The sequence below is a fragment of the Muntiacus reevesi genome, chromosome 2 (assembly GCF_963930625.1).
Source record: "Muntiacus reevesi chromosome 2, mMunRee1.1, whole genome shotgun sequence".
Taxonomy (NCBI): Eukaryota; Metazoa; Chordata; class Mammalia; order Artiodactyla; family Cervidae; genus Muntiacus; species Muntiacus reevesi.
Window position 1 is genome coordinate 10,362,147 of NC_089250.1, and position 16,449 is coordinate 10,378,595.

The following is a 16,449-nucleotide window of genomic DNA, read 5'->3' on the forward strand; positions in this document are numbered from 1 at the left end:
CTGCATTGCAGGCAGATGCTGTACCATTGAGCCATCAGGGAAGTCCCTTCAGGAAAGAGGGACACTGAAATATTTGAAATGCTAGCTCTTCGTACTCCTAACTTCTTTTTGCAAATTTAATTGAAGAATTGGACATACATAAGGAAAATGTTATTTTTGGTACCCATGTTTTAAAAGAAAAGATATTCACAAGCATATGAACAAGAAATGTTTAAAATGTAAGCTTGAACTCAAGATGTTTGTGTATATGTTTCGTTATCCATTAAATTCTCAGTTTGGAATCTCTATACTCTCAGGAATTCTCAGAGATTAATTATTATTAGACCCTAAGATTTTTCCAGTGTCCAAAAATGCTTATTTTTGAACTCTGACCTTTCCCTAGAGTAAAGCTTCGCTTGCTAATATGTCAGTTGTATTTCAGCTTATAATTATTTCATTTTAGTGTTCTTACACAGATGAATGTAGGCCAGTCAGATGTTTTGATTAGCAGACTGTGTGTGTGTGTGTTTGTGGTGTCTTTGATTATTAGGAGTAGGAGAAGTAATCATACCTTAGATTCGATAGACATAATCTTTCAAAACAGGGATTCTGAAAGTTTTTGGCTTTAGGATCCTTTTATACTTCTCAAAATTATTGAGAATTCCAAGGAACTTTGTTTATTGTTGTTCACTGTATTGGAAAATAAAACAGAAAAACCTAAAATACAAGCACACACCATCATAGTTGCTAATTCCATTAGTCCTTAGTGTTATGATATCACATATCGTGTCTCTGAAGAATGCCACTGCCCACAGAACAGCATGAGAATGGAGGTAACGTTTAGTGTTGTTGTGAAAAGAGTTCTGACCTCTTGTACCCCCTGACCCGATGGGTCTCTGGACTTCAGCGATTTTGAGGGGACACTTGAGAATCACTGTTTTAAACCATTGAAGTGGCTGTATATAAAGTGATAAAGGGGCCCTTGTGTTGACACAGGGTTTAGTTTCACTTTTACATTTCTTGCTTGTTTCTTTGACTTCTGTTAAGAAATTCAGATCTAGCAGTTTTAGTATTTTGTGGTGTATTCATTCCTGTCTCATGGCCCTCTGTGCTCTTTGGATCCAGTGTGGTCCTAGACTTACCTATTTTCACATGGAAACAATTAGTCACACACAAGGCTATCATTTCTTATATAAGTTTATGATGTTTTTGTTTAGTCGCTAAGTTGTGTTCAACCACTGCGACCTCATGGAGTGTAGCCCGCCAGGATCCTCTGTCCAAGAGATTTTCCAGGCAAGAGGCAAGCGTACTGGAGTGGGTTGCCATTTCCTTCTCCAGGGTATGATGTTTCTCCAAGGCTTTCAAAATGAGTTCTGAAGATATATGTACATCGAGGAAAGACCGTCTCGTTGAAATTAAAGTACTTGTTGATGGTGGTGGTGTTCAGTCGCTAAGTCGTGCCTGATTCTTTGTGACCCCATGGACTGCAGCCAGGGCTCTCTGTTCCTCACCATCTCCCGGAGTTCAGCCAGGTTCATGTCCACTGAATCAGCGATGCTGTCCAAAACATCTCATCCTCTGCCGCCCCCTTCTCTGCTTGCCCTTCTGTTCTCATCCTGCCCTCAGTCTTTCCCAGCATCAGGTGCTTTTCCGGTGAGCCAGCTGTTCAGATCAGATGCGCAAAGTATTGAAGCTTCAGCTTCAGCATCAGTCCTTCCAGTGAATATTCAGGGTTGATCTCCCTTAGGATTGACTGGTTTGATCTCTGTGCTGTCCAGGGTTCTCTCAAGAGTCTCCCCAGCACCACAGTTTGAAAGCGTCAATTCTTCAGCACTCAGACTTCTTTATGGTCCAGCTCTCACACGTGACTCCTGAAAAACCAGACCTTTGAGTCTACGGGCCTTTGTCAGCAAAGTGATGTCTTTGCTTTATAATATGTTGTCTAGGCTTCTACCATTAATTAAAGTAGTACCATTCATTGAAAGTGTTTTTAAAACCATGGTCTCTAGAATACACAATATCATCATGCAAAATTAAACATAAAATAAATTAGAGATAAATTTTGTTAATAAAATATTTGTATGTTGAAGGAAAATAATAATAAAGTTCTTATGAAATAGAGAGTATGTAATAAAGATTGAGTGAACCAAAGTAATACTAGAAAATTGAAAAGTAGAAGAAATGAGACATCCTAGTTAACATCTCTTCATGATTGACAGTGGCATGAAAGATAGAGTCACCTCTGAAGGGTAGTGAATTTGAGGGGAAGAAGGATGTGGAACTGATTCTCTGAAGAAAGACTTTGTACGAGGTAGTCAGAGTTGTTTCTTCCTCAGATCTTGATGAATGGAGACTTTGTTTTCACATTTTTCAGACTGGGATTCGACTAGTTGGAGCCTCAGTAGTGAGACTTGTCAAAGAGCCGGGCATTTGAAAGCTGATGATCGGCGTCCGTTGGTGTCCCAACTGGTGACCAAAAATCAGTCAGCACCCACAGAACTCGGACAGAAGACCGCAACAGATAAAGAAAAGATGAAAAACGCAGCGATGTTTCTGGTAGGGAATTCCATGCCCCATCACCCGGGCCAGTCTCCGCTGCCAGAAAACAGAGAAAGCAAACAAGGTAATACAGAAGCCCAGGGCACTCAGCCGTGCGCCACCTGGGCACGGCCTTACCATCATTCTGACGGATCCGGATTCGAGTTTGTGGCGAAACCTACCTTGTGGTGACTCCTTTTATGCAAGCTACAGCCAAACACTCCCTCTTAGCAAGGTGTCTGCATTCTCCCTCTGACCATAGTAGTATAATAAATAACAAAGAGAATTTGGAGGAAGCAAGTTTGTTTAGGCTAGTATTTAGCATACATCTGAGAGTGGATAGCAGGATTATATTTAGAACTCTGGGACTCTTTGTGAGATCTAGGTAGACAAGTAATTATTGAAAAAAAAAAAATAAAGACTATTCATACTAAGGTGATTTTAAACAGCATGCCCTCTGCAGTCTAGAAGCCAAGAGGATAGAGATGTGAAGAAATAATTCACAATTTAGATGTATATCGATCGCTAGAGAAGTCTATAAAGATACACTAGAAAAATCTACAAAGTACTAAGGTAGCTACAAGGAAAGAGAGACCTATTTATCTGGGGAAAGATAGCTGTAATCAAGGGCAACTTCACAAAGCAGGTTGAGTCTTAAAAGATGAAAAGTAAATTGTCAGAAGAGCACAGGGAAGCGTTTCAGATGAAGGAATTGATAAAAGCATAAAAAGTAAGAGGAATTTGTAAACTAAGAATAATAATGTAGTTGAAGCTTGGCATGTTGTTAAAAAGATACTGTCATGAAGTAGAGAAGAGAATATACTGTGACTTTATATGTCTGTCCTATATTTTGAAATTCTGTTTGGTTTCTGATTGTTTTTTTCACTGATGCTTGGATGAATTCATGAATGAATCTTTGAGGTGTTTGTGTGCCTGTATCCTGGTGACATCTGGTGTTTCCCAAATGGTTTGTTGAAGTTTTTGATCATTGGAAGTATTTCTTAAACAAGTAAATATTCATCTGAAGATAAATTTTCGACTTAAGCTGTCATTTGGTACAATGTTTTAAATCTGTGTTTTAAATAAAGATTATGTTTTTTGTCTAAATATTCTAAGTAATTTTAACTAAAGATGCAGATTTGTCAGGAGAACTAGACATGGAAGCGATATTGGAGGAAGAACAAGAAAAACTTGATGGAAATGAAAATAACCATTCACAGGTGAGGTAAACTAGAAATTTAAATTTCTGGTTTAATACCATTTTCTATGCTTTACCAACACAATACAGTGTGTAACAGAGTCCATAACAAAATCGGCTTTCAAAATTAGGCTTTTAGAATTGATAGATAATAATTTAATAATTTAATTTTTTTAATTTAGTAGTTTTTATATTATTTAATATAATAATTTAATTTAATAGCTTAATAATTTAATAGTTTTTATAGCACTTTTATTATACAACTTAAAATACTGTTCGAATCTATTATAATTTATAGCTCGTCTTTGGAATTGAGGGAAAAAAATTTCCTGACTTGTTTACTTTTGCCATTTTTATAACTTCATTACATGATTAAGAAGGTGATATCAAAGACTGAATCGTAAGATTAAGCAGTTGAAATTCTGAACAATATGACGGCCCCTGACCTAGATACATGTAAAGAGAAATCATTCCCAGTGGCTCAAGGTTTTCCATTGAAATCGCCAGTCACTGACGTCAAGATGAACGATTCATTCTGCCTGTGATCTCGGCATAATCGACTTAGGGATGAACATTCAGGGAGAGATTGGAGTCATAGAATCAACCCAGTTGCCTATTAAGAGAATCGAACCTTCTAGATTGGACCTTTGTTTTTAGGGTACAAATAATAACGTTCGAATTTATTTCTTTTCAGGGTGGGAAATCAGTAGATATTACTAAAAATGCTTTATCCACTTTCTTTGGTGGATATTAGAACATAGTATAACTGACTGTTGGGGCTTCCTGGGTAGCTCATCTGGTAAAGAATCTGCCTGCAATGCAGGAGACCCCGTTTCAATTCCTGGGTCGAGAAATCTCCCTGGAGAAGGGATAGGGCACCCACTCCAGTGTGGTCGGGCTTCCCTGGCGGCTCAGACAGAAAGAATCCGCCTGCAATGTGGGAGACCTGGGTTCGATCCCTGGGTTGGGAAGGCATGGGTTGAGGAGGGTGTGGCAACCCACTGAAGTCTTCTTGCTTGGAGAATCCCCGTGGCCAGAGGAGCCTGGGGGGGGACTACAGTCCTTGGGGTGGCAGAGAGTCAGACACGACCTAGCACACACAGAGCTGAATGTGAGCAGGCAATATGTACTGATGTACAGCACTATCATGATATATGATTTACATTAAAATTGAGGAATTGGTTCCTCTTTCTGATTAGTGTTAATTGATTTTGGCTCCTGGTCATATAAAGTTTGTCTGTTCTCCAGATATTAGTCCTTAAAAAAGAAAAGCAAAACTTTAACAGGCATGCTGTAGGGACTCCCCATATACGGTATTGTGAAGTGAACTATTTTTAAGGGAAGAAGCATTTGTAGCATTAAAAATCATCTAATTCATTTTTGGTAGATTTAACGTGTATGAATTGTTTAATTCAGTCAAGCAGTGACAAAATTGGGTTTGTGAGTTACTGTTTTTCTCCTATTTTCCGGTAAGGCAAGTTATTTTTCACTTCTTAGTTGTGATCTGGTGATTTGTGAGTGGTTACATATAAATGAAGAAGTTTAACAGTAAAATTGTAATGAGTTTCTGATTTTTATTTATCCATACTATTAGTTAAGGATTATATTATTTTGCACACATGTACCCTGACAGAGAAGACACCTGAAAATCAAATCAACCCAATTAATCTTCCACTTTTACAGCTGCAAAAATTGCCTCAAGAACCAGAAATGAATAAGGAATGTGGTAGACAGGACAGATCTGTATGTTCAAGGCCTCCTTGTGTGGAGAAATATGAAAAAATGTGGATCAAACATGGCAAATTAGAATGGAAAGAGAAGTTAGAACCATCACAAATGACTTAAAGCAGAAGTTAGGTGAAATTTGTGAGAAATACAAAATTATCATCTGTCCTAAGGAGGAGCCACTATATGATCACCTTAAAGAAGGAGCAAAGAAAGGAAATACCTCCTAACATGACAAATAATATAGCTGATTGTGGGGAGAAAGATGCATTTGGAGTATCTGTCTCTAGAATTCCAAGTATGTCCTGAACAAAAAGAACCCAGTCTCGAAAATGGTTTTTCGTCGCATGAACTATGGGTCACCGGGATACGCTTGTCAGTCATCTTCAAAGCTTTGTTTCAGGGAAAATAAAATAGACCTTGAAAGTGATAAACTAGATATTGAACATGTGTTTATCAAAAATGAGGAGAGTTTTTATAATGATGCAGAAAATAAAAAAGTAAGGGAGCAGGTAGTTACATTTGAAGTGAAAGAAGACCAAGAGTTTGATATGCAAATATCAGACAATATGAGGCAAAATCCCATGAATGGGAAATTAGACATTGGATAGACACGTCAGTGTAGTCTGTGGCTTGTCTGCTCCGGTAAGATGAAACACATAATTGAAATAAAAAGTCACGGTACTCCTGCTGTCATGAAAAATACTGAAAAGAAAAGCAAACCAATACAGGACTGGTTCCAGAAGCTCCTGCATGCAGGTAATTGCAGTGCTAGTGACGATGAAAGCGTGGAAGCCGAATTTGAAAATGGGAATTCTCCTCCACCAAATAGTCACAGAGCATCCAAAGTGTATCTAAGTGAAGAATGGACAGAAGGATATGCAGAGGTTCAAGAATGAAATAGACATGTTACAAGTAGTGTTGTTAGCTTTGGGAAAAAAGAAAATTCAACTTCCAAAAGAGGTAGAGTTTCATTTGCTCTTGCTTTGGTTTTGCCCTTTCTGGCTGATCTGGTCCATTTTGATTTTCTCCTTATGAATAAAGTGGGGTCATCTAAATAGGTACTTGTGTAGAAATAGATTATTTCTGCCTTCCACATAATAGGAATTCAGGAAACTGTTTTCATAGCTTTTGTCCTTCAATCAGTCTAATTCTGTCTCTGTCAGTCTTGCATATGGACTGGGAAACTCATTTAGCTCCTTCCCATGTGACCTTCTGAGCCAGAATAAGCACCAAGGAAAGTGTTTAAGGAGTATGATCAACGAGGGTTTTGCAGGTTTTTTTTTAACTCTGTTGGATTAAATATAAGTTGTATTTCCACAGAATGGGAAGAAAGCAGAAACTGAGAGAAGGGACATGAACACGTGTTCCCTCTAATCTCTTCATTGTGGTTGAATATATGTCATCTTCTCTGCTTTCCGCAGTCCCTGGGCACTTAGATTTCCAACATGGCCACTTCAGGATGTTTTTAATAACAAATACATGCGCTCCCACATATGCTTTAATCACCACTCGCAGATGTCTCTTTTGAGAGAGACCGCTTCACTATGTTGTTTACTAAGATGTAGTAAGTTTTGACATGTGTGATTTTGTCACATAGCTAGTATGTGTGTGTGTGCGAGAGTTGGTCAGTCGTGTCTGACTCTTTGTGACCCCATGGACTGTAGCTGGCCAGGCTGCCCTATCCACGGATTTCTCCAGGCCACAATATCATTGGAGTGGATAGCTGTTCCCTTCTCCACGGGATCTTCCCAACCCAGGGATCGAAGCCAGGTCTCCTGCATTGAAAGCAGATTCTTTAACATCTGAGCCACCAGGGAAGCCCATAGATAGTATAAACTCTCAGCACAAAAAAAGAGAAAATAATCAAGTGTTTATCTCCAAAGGAAAAACTGAGGTTTGAGATGCTGTGAGATTTTTCTTTCTTCAGTAGTAGGTTTTTAAATGTGCTTCCTCTTCTGTGTAAGACAAATAAAGAGGAAAAAGTAGCTATTCTCCTTTAAAGAAAAAGGAGAATGAACCCTACCCCCAATTAACGAATTAAATTACTTTGCCAAAGTCACGCTTTTAACTTACCTGATTCATTTGAGGAATTCATTTGGTAATTTTATCAGATTCAAGATGACAGAATTGTATCATCTCTTTTGGTGCCATAAAATGTTAGGGAATGCCACTTTAGGGGCTTTGAACAACTCATTTAACCTTTTTTGATTTTAAAGCTGTTATTGGTAAATAGTGGGGCAAAGATAGATAGTTATTTGTATACCCTCTAGCTATAAAATTGGATGGTTATTGAATGTGGGATTGGGAAGCATTCCTTATATTCCAGAATTCCACACTAACACCTCCTCAGTTTCATTCTGCTCCTTGTGTTTTGGTAAACTTTGGTTCACATATTTCAGTGAACACCATCAGATATTTTGCTGTCTCCTGGATCCAAATGAAAAAAGAATTGGAAAAGGCAGTGGGGAAAGAATAGCTTTAGTGCAGAAAGAAGAAAGCTGCTTTTCTGTTTCTGAGGCACTAAGGTGTCACATCCTCTACATCTGACTGTTCAGTGGAAAATCCAGGTGGTTAAAAACTGAAGAGGACATATGTGATGTGTTTTTATTTCTCTATCTCTGCCAGTCAGATGGGGAAGACTGATTGTGAATAATTGTATCTTATTAAGAAAGCCTTTCTTGAAATTTTGGGAATTTTGTTTCTTTCCCTCAAACAGAAAGAAGCACATTTTACAAAACTTTCAGTGACTTGTGATAAAATTAATGTAAGCACAAAAATATTTTTATCACTTAAAATCTGGGCAAATGCTCAGTCAAGTAATAAATTGAAAACAGAGTCTTTAGAATTAAGTAATAGCAATTATTCTTAGTGTCAAACTTTCATTAAAGGTTGAAGACGAAAAGAAGCACAAAAGTAGTGAAGTGGAAGTTTCAGACAATATATGCGATGCTGCTGCTGAGAGTCGATTGATTCAGCAGAGAAAGAGTGGAGGAAATAACAAGCAGGAGTTTCCTGCTATGGAGAATAAAGGTCCTGATGGGTAAGCCTATATCAGTATTTAACAGTAGGTCATTTGTTATTTTCCGGTAAAATGATTTCTAACTTGAGCTAATGTTTGTGATTTATGAATTTTATATTTTACTAGGGGTATAGTTATTTTGAATGCTCTTATCCTTTAGCCTTAATGCTAGTTACTTTGTTAACATACCACCATGTTACATATAAGAGTATTCTGGATTTGACTGCACACTTGCCTTAACCAGTGTGCTGTATATTTAAATTTATTTTATGTCACTAATGAACATCCTTTCATTTCAGTTTGAGGACTTCTTTCAGCATTTCTTATGAGGCGAGACTAGTGGTGATGAACTCCCTCAGGTTTGCTTTGTCTGGGAAAGTTTTTGTTTCTCCTTCATTTCTGAAAGACAACTTTTCTGGATCGAGTCCTCTCGGTTGACAGTTTTCTCCTAGCACTTTGAGCATGTCCATGGATGGAGGCCAGATTGCTGTTGGTGGCGGGAGAACTGATGAGGCGCCTGCCTTTCATCCATGATGCTGACGTCACCCCACCATGTGGGTGGTTTACAAGTACCCTGCCCCCCCACCGCCCGCCCCACTAAATTTGATTTCTTCTTTCACAGTGGATGTGCAGCGTGTCATTTTAAAAACCATCTAAATTAAGTGTTACTTTTTCCTTTGAGGTTTTTTTGTGGGGTTTTTTTTAATCATTTATTTGGCTGCGCTGGGTCCTTGCAGCTGCAGTGCTTGGGCTTCTCACTGTGGTGGCTTCTCTTGATGCTGAGCGTGGGCTCTAGGGCGCTGGCTTCAGTGGGTGTGGAGCACAGGACTCCTTGCTCTGCGTGAGGCTGTGCTGTCTTCCCTGACCAGGGATCGAACCTGTGCCCCCTGCATGAGCAGGTAGACTCCTAAGCACTGGAGTACCAGGGAAATTCCTAGGTTAAACATTACTGTTTTTAAAAGCAAAGAATTATATATTGTGTAAATCTAATCATGACTCCCATGTCTAAGAATCACTGTGCTTGGACTTGAGGTTTTCAGTGTAGCCCTTGAGGTTCTTCCCAGTGTCTTTCCAGATGCATCTCTCTAATTTCTTTCATGTGTTTTGTACTTTTCCTTCCAGCTTCCTAGGAAGCAACCCAGATGCCATGTACCTGATCTGTGTACTGACATTCTAATCTCCCAGTAGAATGATTTCTCGCTTTTCTCTTCCTTTTGACCGCCTCTCTTCACTTCTTCCATAAAGCCTTCCTTATTTCACTTATCACTTTCGTATGTCAGCTCTTCCATATCATATTGTATCATAATTGTGTATCTGTGTTTGAAGGAAGAATTTGTTTTCTTGCATATGGTTGGTACTTCATATCTGTTTTGTGAATTAATCAATGACTTAAGATGGGTAAGAGTTGGAATTTTACAAAAATTGTTTTTTTATTCTTTATTAATCGAATTATTTGAAAACATTGGCTTTTTTGTGGATTTTTTCAAGTGGTGAACCTGGCGTGCCCAGGAAGGAAATAGAGAAAAAGAACAATGACAAATGGACACCAGAAGAATGTGTGACTGCACCAGTATTTGAAAAGACCAATTCACTGACTGAAGGTCTGCTGCACGTGAACGATGACAGCATTTTAAGGAAGGTGGATCAAGATGACAGCAGGTAACATGGACAGATTCTTTATTTCTAGGGGAAGAAATATTAGCACTGAATACTTCTTCTGGAAATAGAGCAGCATAATATAGCATCCGGGCCAAGAGAAGAGAATCCTCAACTCTACTGGATGAACATGGCAGAGAGGTTAAGGAGAGGACCCGTGCCTTTGTCCGGAAGTTGTTTCAGTAAAGAGTCCACTTGGAAGCTGGACTGCAGTGAACACATGTAAACATCTCCGTAGGGAATGTTTCCTGGGCCAGAAATGGAGACCTGGATGGTAACTGAAGAGGAGTGTGGAGTTGAAATGAGTTTTTTGTTTCGTGTTAAGAGGGGAGCTTGTAGAGTGTGTATGCTTTTGAAAATGAGCCAGCGGAGGAAGTGTCTGTTGAGTATAATCTTATTTGCATTTCCAATATTAGAAAGCTTATTGATTGTATGACATAATCTTTAAACTATTACGATAAATTAATTGTACATTATTATTATTGTACATGATTATTATGTACAAATGTACTCCTGTTCATATGTAGTTTTTGGTAAGGGCTTGTTCATTGGCTCTGAAGTGTAATATTCTTATGTAAACAAATATGTAGATGATTACTTAAGTTAATTCTATCATACATACATTTAAAAAATTATATAATCATGAATTTACAAATGCTTAGGTTATACTGAATAGGATTTAATCATTCCTTGTTGATTCTAATTGATAGTATCATCGTGGGTAGCTATGATTTTGTAAGGTACTCTGAAACATCACATCATATTAACTTCATAGTTGTTTATAGCTTGCAGGAAGAAGGGGAGGATTTTGTTTATTTTCAATAGAAACAATTCACAATCTTTTACAGTTTATTACTTTGGATGATAAAGATCTAAATGACAAAAATCATGCTTCCTGTACTAAAAGTGTCGTTAACACATATTATGTGCTCAGCAAGTGTATGTCAGATGCATAAAGAAACAGCAGAATGGTTGAATGAATCTGTATTGGTGAAGTTCTTTACAAAAAACAAATCTTTATTGAAAGTAGATTTCCAATATTGCCTACATCTAGTCTTTTTGTTTGTTAGAAATACGTTTTTAAGATTCAGAATTATCATTTGTAGTTGTAGGTAGACTTGAAATAATAATATAGGTTCATCTGGTATCATGTTACTTAAAAAGACTTTTCAATATCACGTTCTCAGCATATTTTGGAACAGCAGCGTTCAGGCCAGTTTCCGGGGTTTGAATCCTGGGCTGTTGGTGAACTGCTGTGTGGTCCTGGGCACGTTCCTCAGCCTTTCTTTGCTCCATCTCTTCCTATCTAAAGGGTCTAATATATTACCTCTCTCCCAGAATGATCATGAGGATTAAAATGCATAATATGCATAGCCGTCGCATAATAAGCCCTCAAAAAGCTAATATCATGGTGATAAAAAATGGGTTTCTTTCTTATAAGGACTTAAGGAATACTTCCGAGATAGGTTTCATTGCCATAAAAGTTAGTTCTCATTAAAAATGACAACTGCAGGAAACCCTGGTAAACCGCTTCTGTCACATAACGCAAGTAATGTTAGGTTTTTTCTTTTCCTTTAATCTAAATTTAATGTTTTATTAATATTACAGATATATTTTCTTTGTCCTTTAGTGCTACTCTTTTTTATTGTTTCATCCTTTTATAGAAATTACTTGTGAATGCAAAGATGTTATATAAAAAAACATTTAGGTATTGTTTATATTTTTGAGTTATTAAATTTAAGCCTGAAAAGAATCTTTTTTTTTTTTTTTAGGCCTGCAAGGAAAACAGCATATGAAAAGAAGAAGGTAAAGTAAAAAAAAAAAGAAAAATTAACTTAAAAATATATTATCCTCTAAAAAATAGTTTGTAAAAGGAATAGTGGCAACATAGAAAATCTTCCTTTGTTGAAGGGACATTTACGTTGAAAACATAATTTAGAAACTCTGTTGATAAAGTTATCCTGTTGATAAAAACCTGTTCTTTTAAGAAGCCTCTTCTTTTGCTTTGATTAAGATATTTATCACCTTGGTACACTTGGTATATTTTATACATATTTTAAGGACATTGTGAAACAGTATTATTTAAGTGTAGGTCAAAGACCAAATTGATTACGTGAATAACCTTGATGACTTAACTCAGTCATCTGAAACTGCTTCCGCGGGTGGCGACATGCTTTACTCTAAAAATTCCCCCTTGCCATCTGGCAGGTGGCTGAGGGTCGTGGACCCCCTCCCTCCCTCTGTGCCCGTCAGCCCTCCAGTCCACCTGCCCCATGAACAGCTCAGAGCTGGCTCCAGCTTTCCCAGCTGGGTTCTCCCTCACAGTAGAGTCCTCAAGGATACGTGTGTTTAACTGGCATCCTCGAGAGGTGCAGGAATGCTCCCCGTGGATTTTTCCAGCAGTTGGTAGAAACCAGACACTCTTGAAGTTGATTGTCCTTCTTTCTGCAGAGCTCTCGAGTGGCATCTCAGAGCAGAGGAACTCACTCCCCCACCCAATGTCCCTCTCAGACACGGACCGGGTCCCATCCCCGAGGTCCTAGCAGCAGATCTCCCACAACGAAAAGCTCTCGGGAAGAGCTCGGGAAAGTGCTATTTGTAATTCAAATCCATTTGTCTACAGCAGTCAGGTCGGGACACACCATGGCCTCATCCAAGGAGAGGCCTTTAATATTTTCTGTAGGAATTAATCTCAAAATTTCTGCGACTGTCTCGAAGGAGCAGGCACCCTGACTGCGGTTTAGGCCGGGCAGACCGCGTGTGCTCCCCGTCAACTGCGCTGCACACCATGTCCTCGTGCTCTGGGGGGAGCGTGTGCGCCCCTCCTCGCCCGCATCACCTCCGGTGTCTCAGTCAGAGTCCGCCCCCGGCTCCACTCTCGTTTCTGTAACCAGTGCCCTGTCAACGGCTCTTCACATCGTTTACAGTTTCTCAGTTTGTAAAAACTGCGACATCAGTTGTAAAAATACTTTTGTACACTTAAAAAATTGTTTCTTTGGAATAAACTTATGAAAGTCCCCTCCCACCAAGGAAAAAAAAGTAAAAAAAAACTTGCTACTGACAGTAGCTGTTCTGGTATTTAGTAGTGATTTCCCTTCCTTGGTCATGAGGTTAATTTATCACTTCCACTGAAGGTAAGGAGGAAAAGTACAGGCAGTTCAGAGACCATACTTTGGAAGTCATTCTTGTATATCCGAGAAAACGAACCCTCTGCTCTGTGCAGTGTCCTCCTTCAGTACAAGGAACTTTTGAGAACAGTGATAGATATGCCATAGGATACATCTAGTGATAATTATGTTTCTCATTGTATTCCTCCATCTTACTATTTTAAACAGTATAAAGAGATAATGAAAGTTACTGCAGCAGAAAACAATCTCATGATTCTCTGAGAAGAGCTCTCTAAATTTTGCCTTATTTACCATTAGTGTATGTACCATGAATGAAATAGCAGGATTATTTTGTATTGATATGTTTGTACTAGGGAAGTGACTGTGGTTTGATATAAGAGGACTAGTAGAGTCAGAAGACCTGGTGAAAAGCCTGCAGCTTACTTACATAGTTTTAACTTCTTCCTTTCCAGAATCACTATCGCTAATGAGTTAATTGATGTTTGTAGAAGTGCTTAGTACAGTTGTCAATAGGTATAAGTCTTGCAATTGCCTATTAAAATGTTAGAGAGGTAGCGTATTCTCAAGAAAACAATTTTTGCATGAAATTTCATCTATTTAAATATGTACTGAGCTAAGGCTCTTACTTGAAGTAGCTGCGTAGGAGCTATCAGATGCAGTGTTTTAAAGGTGGCGAGTGGTATTGTTATGGAATTGTAGTTGATTTACAATGTTGCGTCAGTTTCAGGTACACAGCACAGTGATTCAGACATATATGTATATGTGTGTGTATATTATGTACATGGGGCTTCCCTGCTGGCTCAGACTGTAAAGAATCCACCTGCAATGCAGGAGACCTGGGTTCACTCCTTGGGTCGGGAAGATCCCCTGGAGGAGGAAATGGCAACCCACTCCAGTATTCTTGCCTGGAGAATCCCATGGACAGGGGAGCCTGGCGGGCTACAGACTGTGGGGTCGTAAAGAGTTGGACATGACTGACTGACTAACACACACACACACACACACACACACACACACACACTCCTTGTCAGATTCTTCTTGTAGAATATTAAATGTAGTTCCTTATGTTGTACAGTAGATCCTTACTGGTTATTTTATATACACTTGTCTATGTATAATGGTATATGTTAAACCCAACCTCCTAATTTATCCTTTCCCCTACCCCTTTCCCGTATGGTGAGTAAGCTTGTTTCCTACGTCGGTGGGTCTCTCTCTGTTTTGTGAATAAGTTCATTTTAGATTCCACATATAAGCAGTATGACTTGTCTTTGTCTGACTTACGTCACTTAGTGTGATCATGCCTAGGTCCATCTTTGTTGCTGCAAATAGCATTATTTCATTCTTTTTTATGGCTTTGTAGTTTTCCATTATATAAATATACCACATCAGATGCAATTTTTAAGTGTAGTTAGATCTATAAATCTTTTATTTTAAGCTTTCTGGGTTTGTTGTAATTCAGAGAAACCCTTTCCAGTTCTGAGCTTCTTGAAAAGTTCCTTGGGGTTTCTTTTTCCTTTCATGGATTCATTGTCTTCAATTAAATTTTTGAACCTTTGGGAATTTCTGCTTGTATAAGGTCTGAGGTTTGTATCGAACCTTATTTTTTCCATTTGGAGATCCACTTGGTGCAGTCTTTTCACTGTCTAAACATACAGGTTAGTCTTTCATTTCAGAGGAAATGGTGAAATGTCATTTTATTGAGCACTAACTAAAAGTCTCTTTTGTCTCACTTAGGTTTCTGATAGTGGTAGAAAAGCAAAAGGTCTGTTGTGCAAAAGCCACATGCAGGATGAAATTGCCATGCCAAGGTTGGAAATAGACACAATAAAATTGAACAAGGAAACATTGTCCAAGACCATATTCCAGCATACTGGCCAGCTTAACGTTCCGGTAGCTGAAAATACAATGCTAAACCCTGAGCTGGAGAACGCAAAGCGAAGCAAAGAAAGACTAGAAACAGAAGTGGAATCCTACCACTCTAGACTGGCTGCTGCCATACACAATCATGATCAAGGTCAGATATCACAAAGAAACCTGTCACTTGCCTCCCAGAAAGCAAAAGACAAGAGGTTACGCTTGCAGGACCCAATGAAGTTCGATATGGCTAAGCTGAAAAGTGACAATGAGATGCTTTCCCAGCAACTTTCTAAAGTGGAAAATAAATTCAATAAGCTAAAAATCCAGCTGCGTCAGACGAGATATGATCTCAGAGAAAAGACTTTGATGTTAGAACGTGTCCAGAGAGACTTACGCCAAGCGGAGTGTCAAAAGCAGGATATTGGACACATGTATCAGAACAAACAAGGCAAAGTGAAGGAATACCTTGGAAAGCAGGAATCCTTAGAGGAGAGGTTATCTCAACTCCAGAGTGAAAACATGTTGCTCCGACAACAGCTGGATAATGCACAAAATAGAGCCGACAGTAAAGAGAAGACAGTCATTAGCATCCAAGACCAGTTTCAGCAGATCGTGAAAAATCTTCATGCTGAACATGAGAAACAAGGTCTGATGCTGGAGGAAAGAAACAAGGAGTTAATCAACAAATTGAATCATTTAGAAGAGAGACTGTCAGTATGAAAATGAGAAAGCAGAAAGAAAAGTAAGTATCCAGAAGGAGAAATAATTCTCAGACTTCCTGAAAGAAAATTCAAAGTGATTCTTAATTCTGCCTAAATGTTGAATCTAGCTGAATATAAAAAATACACAGGCTATGAATCTATGGTCTCTAAAACAGACTAAAAAGCACACCTTGTATCCAGCAAATAAAAATTAGACCCGAGAGAGATGCTTCACTTTGAGTAGAGACATCGTGTTGCTTATGAAATGTTAAGAGATTAAATTCTAAATTTTTAATATAGACAGGTATTAGTAATTTACTCTTTTACTATTCAGAAAATAATTTTAATCTCTATGTAACCACATGTCAGTATCATGATGAAGCAGATAAAAGAAACGTTCAAACCTAAACCGAATATTTTGAAATTAAGCTTCAGTTACGTGGATTGCCTTGACGGTCAATTCCATGTTTCCCAGATGCTATCTCTTATATATAGTACTTTGGCTTCAGTAGCTTGTCATACCTTTCTGTCATTTTGTTAGTATAACTTTAGTTTTATTCATGTAAATTTGAATTAACTTGGAAAACATTTCAGACTTGAATCATTTATTCTTACGACCTCTCTACTCTTTAAAGAGTTGCCATT

The 16,449-nt window shown here is 38.4% G+C and overlaps 1 protein-coding gene across 1 annotated transcript in view; it reads left to right on the forward strand.

Moving 5' to 3' along the window:
* LOC136157099 (ankyrin repeat domain-containing protein 26-like) overlaps positions 1 to 16,449 on the forward strand; it is a 94,204-nt gene that overhangs the window by 34,418 nt on the left and 43,337 nt on the right. The window contains 7 exon segments of the mRNA XM_065919131.1: positions 2,354 to 2,602; positions 3,634 to 3,737; positions 8,332 to 8,483; positions 9,951 to 10,121; positions 11,891 to 11,924; positions 14,981 to 15,810; positions 15,812 to 15,845. Coding sequence (XP_065775203.1) covers positions 2,354 to 2,602; positions 3,634 to 3,737; positions 8,332 to 8,483; positions 9,951 to 10,121; positions 11,891 to 11,924; positions 14,981 to 15,810; positions 15,812 to 15,845 — 1,574 coding nt within the window.